This window comes from Nicotiana tabacum, chromosome 13, assembly GCF_000715075.1.
Source record: "Nicotiana tabacum cultivar K326 chromosome 13, ASM71507v2, whole genome shotgun sequence".
NCBI lineage: Eukaryota > Viridiplantae > Streptophyta > Magnoliopsida > Solanales > Solanaceae > Nicotiana > Nicotiana tabacum.
The window spans coordinates 84,429,315-84,436,563 of record NC_134092.1 but is presented as its reverse complement, the minus strand read 5'-3'; the positions used below and the strand labels follow the sequence as shown (position 1 = coordinate 84,436,563).

The following is a 7,249-nucleotide window of genomic DNA, read 5'->3' as shown; positions in this document are numbered from 1 at the left end:
ACGAATATGGAAAGAGAATCAACATTATCCCTGATTACGCACGATCACCTATTATTACCATAATCGTTACGAGTGATTTCAGTAACGGACAATTAATGCAGAGAATGTCAGTAACATGTAGGAGTTAAGAGAGAGGGAACCGTTACATCTTTTGTATATTTATATAAGAGTCCTTACCTTATTTTGTACCATCATCGAAATATTCACAAATATATGCAACCAGTCTTTTATTTTATCCCTATTTGATTGAAGATTCTTGCCCACAATTCTTGGGAGAAAATAACGTTTATCAATAAGATTTCTTTCCCTCATTTACTGAATATTGAGTTTCAATTGCTTTTTACTCTCTTATTTTATTCTCTTATTTTTGAAAAAGTCAAGTAAACTTGGTTATCAGAAATTCGATTTTCTTTAATATTGACTTTGACCAAAAAACTATTTTTTGGTTAAACAGTTTTCATGATAAGTGGAAGCATTTTTTGTGAATGCCAATTCAAGACCTGTGAACAAAGCTAGATTTTCTTTCAATCTTAACTTTAAAACAAATAAATTTAATTCAATTTTGCTCCAAGATTGATCAAATTAATATGTAATAAGCAGAAGTGCGAAGCAAATTGTAACGATCTAACTGAAAAAGACATTGAATCCACGGTGAAAACAACACCTAGCTAAATTAATCAATAAATTTTCAGGGTACCCAACTACCCCTGACTAATTCCCTCTCTTCCAAAGATCAGATGCCTTTTTTCATTGTTAAAATTGTGTCAAAAAAAAAAAACAAGATAGCAAAAGAAAAAAACAGAAAGTAGGGTGTTTTGGTAATTGAGCGTCCTGAGTGGGCCTCCAAAAATTGAAATTCCGGTATTCTCCTAAGCTTTCGCGCTACATATGAATAGACACGTCCTGCTTCTTTCTATTCAATTTGACGCCTTCTATAGTTCTCCTTCCGTCGTGAAAGTCACCTTCAAAACCCTCAAAGACATTTTCAACAGGTACATTCTTGTATGGAAAAAAAGGAATGTACCTATGTTTTTCCTCAGAATCTTCCAATTTTGAAACAAATGGATGGAGAAATGGAGGATTTCAGTGTAGAATGTTTAAACGTATATCCGGAAATTGACTGGGAATACGAGTTTGACGCACCGTGGTTCTATGATTTTTGTCGCCCGGAGTCACCTTCTGAGGCTGCAGAAGCCGAACGCTGGTTCCAAACAGCCGGCAACTATCCTCCTTCTCGTAAGTCTTAGATTAAAGGAATTAATTTCTGAATGTCTGTTCTCTTCTTTTGTAGTTTCGTTGGTTGGTTGAGCGTGCAAAAGTGCCCTATTCTTTTACTTTTCTTCCTCTCTTTTTTCATGTGACATAAGGCTAGGTCTTGCTTCGATTGTGTTGAAGATATAATTAAGTAAATAAAAATGTGATATCTCTTTAACAACTTAAGCTTTTTGGATGAGAAGATCACACAATTTAATACAGTATCAAAAGTAGGCAGAGGTCCTGGTACACTCAATATTAAAAAAATAATTTCCAAGTCCTTGACTCATGAAAAAACAAAATCACGGCCGCACATGAAGGGGCACTTGAGGATATAATGAAGTAAATAAAGGAGTATTCTTCCTAGCTTCCTAAACTTTTAGTTGAGATGGTCAAACAATTCAACTGATATGTAAGTCACACATTTAAGAAGTAAAATGTTTCTTTATGGAAATGCAAGGAGAAAGTTGTAGTATATGTCACTCCTCCCCTATATTCATGCACTAATAGGAGCATTTCGTCCATGGGAGAGTAAAAAAAGAAAAAGAAAAACAAGCTTGATGATTGTCATGTTATTTCCCTTTCAGGTTTTAATTTGACAAAAAAAAGTGCTATACATATGACACATTGAATACTTTCTGGTCACTTAAGTTGAAGAAAGGCCAACTCATTAAGATCTTGTGCTGTGCAAAATAAAAAATGGTTATTACCTTAGAATGCTGACATATACAGTGGACATGTCATTGAAGGGATTGTTGTGATTTGGAAAGAGAGAAAAAGATGTGGAAAGGTTACATGGAACTTTTCTTAATTCGAGTAGACGGAATAAATTACAGTTCTGTTGAATTGTGTAAACTGTCTCACCTAATAGCTTATTATTGAACTTTGTAAGCACTTCATATGAAACTTAAACTGTTAAAGAGAGAACATTTTGATTTATTGATTTTAGGACAGCCATATGCAGTTGAAGTGAGAGTATGGTTCTTTGTCTTGGTTCAAACACGCGAATGTCTTTATCAGTGTTGATGGTAGACTCAAGTCAGGGGCGGAGCCAGCATTCTCGCTACGGGTTCGGTGAACCCAGTAGCTTTGGTTCAAACCCTATATTTGTCTTGAAATATACTTAAAGTTTCTTTGTCTTGGTTCAAACACGCGAATGTCTTCATCAGTGTTGATGGTAGGCTCAAGTTCATGATCCTTGCTATCCTTATAACCCACCTCATCTTAAAAGATTATACTATTAGAGAGGGAACACTAGATTTTCTTAATCAATAAGCTTCTTTCAGTGTGTAACTTGTTGTTTCCGTACTCCTGCAATTTTGGTTCGCTAATTGTTTTTCTTCCCTTTTAACTGTTATATTTCTTGATCCACTAAGTGGAGTTTTTGTGTGGTGATACTGGTTGATCACTGTCCTCACTTTTTCTTTTTTCCCTGTTTCTTTTGGAACTTCATAGCTCTCATTGTAAAGTTGAACCTGGTGAAGGACAGCGCAGCAGAATGTTCGCGCGGTCCCTCTAGATTACGAGAAGAGCAAACCGCAAAATCGAGCAGCAACACCTCATATATTCACATCAGCTCTGCAGTTTCACCCTGTACGAAAAATGAAGGTCTTTTTTTTAATGATCAATCTCATTAAAAGCTTTGTATTATCCTCTACTTACCCAGAAGGTTGGCTTAGGTTACAAGCAACAACTTTTGGGAATGACTTTCTTGTTACATGTTGGCTAAGATTTTTCAGGCTTTCCCTTATTATGAAAAGGTCTAACTTGTATAAATTCTACACATTCAGGAACACTTTCCGATGGTCCAATGGTTCATGAAATTTCTAAAGCTAAGATAAAGTCAGAGTCCAGATCTTTGAAAGCCAGAGAGTCAACTTTAATGAAACCCACTGCTAGTCATTTGGCTAAACTACGGTGTGTAAAAAGACTTTCTAACTTCTCTTCTGAAAGGTTTTATCCATTTCAAGGTGATATGTTGCTTAACCGCAACTTGTTTATTTATTTTCTCCCAATCGTTCTTGCCAAATGATTTCTGGTGTCTAACTACTTCCAATCAAAAATATATATATATCAAGCAGAAATATACTGTAAAAATTTCTATTCAGGCTTATGTATGTTTCTGCAGTTCCAGTCTGTTCACTTTGTTAATCCTATTCACTTGTAGGTTATTTCTAAAACCATATTTTAGTTTGGCCTAACTTAGTATTTAGTTTTTGCTATGTTTCTCATTCTAGCAATGTTTCTCATTCTTCAATTGCTAGGTCCCAGAAACCACCTAACGAGACCGATATGAGAAGCTCATGGAATTCTTCAGGATCTTACAATGTAGCTACTAAAAGACAAAAGCTTGAGAGTGGTTATCTGCGCAAGGTGCATGAAGTTAGTTACTGTTTTTTGATAATTTCCTGTTATGATGTGCTTGAAAGTGCTATGAATTATAAAGCACAAGGGAAGGAATTCTGATTAAGTTTATGTACTGAATTCTCTGTCCACTTTCAGTTCAATGTTCCATCTGCCTTAATTCCGTCCATAGGATTAATATTTTTTTCCCTTAGAATTCCAAGTATAGATTAGAAACTTTTACTTCATACTTCCTTGGCTACTCTTTTCCTAGATCTTTGTGGCAATGCCTTTCGTGTTACTGATTTGATAACTTGAAAAGGTATTCCCAAAGGACTACATTGTTTGTTCACTTTGAACTTGGTCTACTTGAGGGAAGTGACAACCAAATCACTCGTAGTTATGGTCAGATACCAACACAGCTAAAAGCTTGAAATTCCCTGGATGTACACAATATCTTCATTTTTTTTTCTTACTAATATGTAAGCTGCTAAAAAAAATTGTCACCATTTTATCTTGCCAACCATGTTGCTCATTTGAAGCATCAAAGTTCTGATGTTGCACAAGATATCCAAAAAATCTAACGCGAATATTTAAAGTTGTTATTTCACGCTATTGAAAGATGTTAGATTAACACTTTTTGAATCTTCCATTGCAGTTTATAGAATATTTATCCTGGTTTCAAGTTTCTCTAACTTGACACATTCTAAACTTAAGGTCACTGTTCCTAGAGATCCTCAACTGGAAACCATGCAGAGGGCACAAAGACGAAGGTATGTTATTGTTGACTTGTCCTACATCAGGTATAAAAATGTATCCAAAAGGGTTTATAAAGGTCTCGAGTCCATTCTCACACTTGTAAGTTGCACTAAAGTCACATATAGGGTATAAAAGGGCATCTTGGCTACTTTACTCACTGTTTTAAGATTTTGGGTTGGCGCTCAGATTCTTACACAATTTTAACTGGGTAGATTTCTTGGTTTATTTAGCCCTTTATCTTGGTTTGAAACATTAACAGTTGAATGATCAACTTTTCGTTTATCTAAAAGTTTCAGGTCCAAGAATGATTCTGAGTCAATTGATTATGCAAAAGCTAAAGGCCAACCTTCAAAAGCACAGCCCTTGAATATAAAAGTTGGTAGTTTTAGATACTGCTCTCTTCCTGAACTCTACAAAATCATTTAAACAGCTTTAACACATAATTTACTAAGACTTGTTCTTTGTGCTTTCTCTAGATTCTCAAACCTCCTCATCCGAAGAGCACACTGCAGTCGCCAAAATTTCATGTAATTGTGATTGCTGATCTTTTGGCTTGGAAAGGACTATATAACTGAGTTCTTTCACTATAGAGGATAGCTAATTTTGACGCAGAAATTTTAAATGCTATATAAAAAATTGACTCTACAACAATTAGTTAGTCATATTCAGTTTCTCACGGAATTGATTCTATATGTAGAGGGTTCATGATGAAATCTGAAAGCTTTATAAATTGATAGAAGCTAATCTCTCTCTGTTTGGTTATTGCAGTTATCGAACAGCCAAACTGCTGAGTTTGCTGCACATAGCACTTCTGTGGACTTCAAAAGGTTGGATTGATGGGTTTCTGACTTCATCCAGTAATTGAATTAAAAGAATTTAGCTTATAATTGGTACTCGGTTTATTCTTCGATTAAACTGCACTAACTATTTTTAAGGCTCAGATCATCACTTCAAAAGTTTCTCCTCCTGTAACTATTTGTAATTTCCTCGTGGACTATGAGATTTTGATTAGAACAGATTACACTTGCGCTTTAGAGAATGATATTTTCGCTTGAGATTCTGAATTTTCTCTTTTACATCAAGCATAACATTACCTTTTCAAAAAGGAAAAAAAAAAGGAAACTTGTTTCAAGCATCATAAAGTATCATTCCTAATATTGCTGTTCTTTGTCTCTCAGACCAAACACTCAAAATGCTGTGAAGCAGGGGAATTCTGTAACACTGCTCAAATCAAAAGCTCTAAGATGTAATAAGGTACACCATTAATCTAACCATGTGAGCCTCTTTTGTTTTTTCTTTTTGAGTTTGTGGTATATGCTAATTGTGAAACCATATCATGTCTTTATACAGATCTTCCCAAGTAGTGAAGATACTAGAATATGCGAAAACATTGGAGAAAGAAGTTTAACCTCAAGTGTAATATACTACTACTACTTAGTTTGCTTTGATTGATCTTTCATTAAGTATTTTTTACCCTCCTTTGTCCTTTACTTTCTCTCTTGTTATATGAGGCTCTTATATCCTATCCTTCCACAGGATTCTAAATCTGCACCTGATAAGAGGCTTCCACCAGTTGAATTGTTTAATAAGGTATGGACTTCAATCTGAAAATTTAGTCATATCGGATCGCTTTTAAGTGTCAGTATATGATCTAAGCCATGGATTGAATGAATTATCTTTATATTCAGCAATCAGCAACTTACTCTTATGCCTTCCTGCCAAGCAATTCTAATATTTGTTTCCTTTTTAATCCCGTGCAGTTGTCCCTTAGATCTGAAAGGAAAACTAGTGTAATATCTCGGCCAAAAACCCATGCCTCTTGAAAGGTGCCTTTGAAAATTTTGAGGAATCCCTTCTGCGTGATGGAAATGAGTTACTTTTAATACTTATATCTAAAATGGACCTAAAAGAGAATTTACCAAACTCTTTGGACGGAAAGAGGTTTGACGAATAGCAGAAGTTGTTCTTGTTTCTGTTGATATCTATTCAGAAATGTATTCCGAAGCCAAATCAGTGTAGGTTAGGAGGAGCACACCAAGGATTGGATAGCGTTCAGCATGAAGATGTACCTGTGTCTTGAATTCCATGAATAAGAAACAGGAAGTTAGAAAGATGACACTAATTGCTGATAATCTGTTTGTATATGTACTTGTCACCTTTTCGTCAATACTAAGTTTTTCAACTAAAACTTCTTTACTGTCTTGAAGAACAATATACTAATGAAAATAGTCATGTATGCCTATCTTATTGGTTGTCTCATCTTCTGCTTTGAAAATTTGCATCTAACCTTTATATTGATCTCTCAGGAGCTTGAGAATCCTATAAGAATTAATGATCAAGAAGTTCCTATCTTTTGGTCCATCTGGCTTTGTTTGGGAGAGTTTATATATTTCTGCAAGTTGTTGCTTGGATGTAGAAAATATAAAGAACCTCCAAGTGTAGAAAACCTACTTATTAGATATTGGAATGAGACGAGTCTAAACGGAGCGAAATGTATAGTGAAGATTCATTAAGCCGACTCCAACTAACTTGGAATTGAGGCTTAATTATTGTTATTAATGCTAGAAGTAAGAGGATTCTTGATCTTCAGACCTCTATTTCGTGGGAGGTAGCTCGTCTTGATTCTGTGATTTGTATTACAGCCATGTTTGTGTCAGGAAGCACTATACAGCAATTTAGTCCTAGCATATTTATTGCATATTATTGATTTGCCCCTTCTTGTCTGTTCCATACATCCAAAAGCTGCACTGCCAGGACGATGAATTTAGCATTACCAATATGTATGTGTCTCCTGAGGAAATGTGCTCTATTCCGCAAGGTCAGGCTAATTGTTAATAGAATTACACAGGGTAAAATCGGTTCATATTATATATTTGAATAATAGAGTGACACG

At 35.1% G+C, this 7,249-nt stretch overlaps 1 protein-coding gene across 2 annotated transcripts; it reads left to right on the top strand.

Moving 5' to 3' along the window:
* The first annotated feature begins 824 nt into the window (after positions 1–824).
* On the top strand, positions 825–6,992 carry LOC107818829 (uncharacterized). 2 transcript variants are annotated; one of them, XM_016644883.2, is made up of 12 exons: positions 825–1,236; positions 2,710–2,862; positions 3,045–3,171; positions 3,519–3,627; positions 4,315–4,370; positions 4,653–4,731; positions 4,833–4,883; positions 5,125–5,183; positions 5,535–5,610; positions 5,707–5,772; positions 5,893–5,946; positions 6,117–6,992. In XM_016644883.2, exons 1-12 carry the CDS (start codon positions 1,005–1,007, stop codon positions 6,177–6,179), a joined length of 1,125 nt encoding a protein of 374 aa, XP_016500369.1. In that variant the 5' UTR covers positions 825–1,004; the 3' UTR covers positions 6,180–6,992. The 2 variants fall into 2 exon arrangements, with proteins under 2 accessions (XP_016500369.1, XP_016500368.1); XM_016644882.2 differs by having other exon boundaries at positions 827–1,236; positions 4,647–4,731.
* The last annotated feature ends 257 nt before the right edge of the window (positions 6,993–7,249 follow it).

Excerpts from the sequence above, each read along its gene's own strand:
- LOC107818829 (XM_016644882.2), top strand. The coding sequence starts at position 1,005 with ATGGAAAAAAAGGAATGTACCTATGTTTTTCCTCAGAATCTTCCAATT. Across the intron at positions 2,863-3,044 it reads ACCCTGTACGAAAAATGAAG|GAACACTTTCCGATGGTCCA; the intron begins GTCTTTTTTTTA and ends CTACACATTCAG. Across the intron at positions 5,773-5,892 it reads AAAGAAGTTTAACCTCAAGT|GATTCTAAATCTGCACCTGA; the intron begins GTAATATACTAC and ends ATCCTTCCACAG.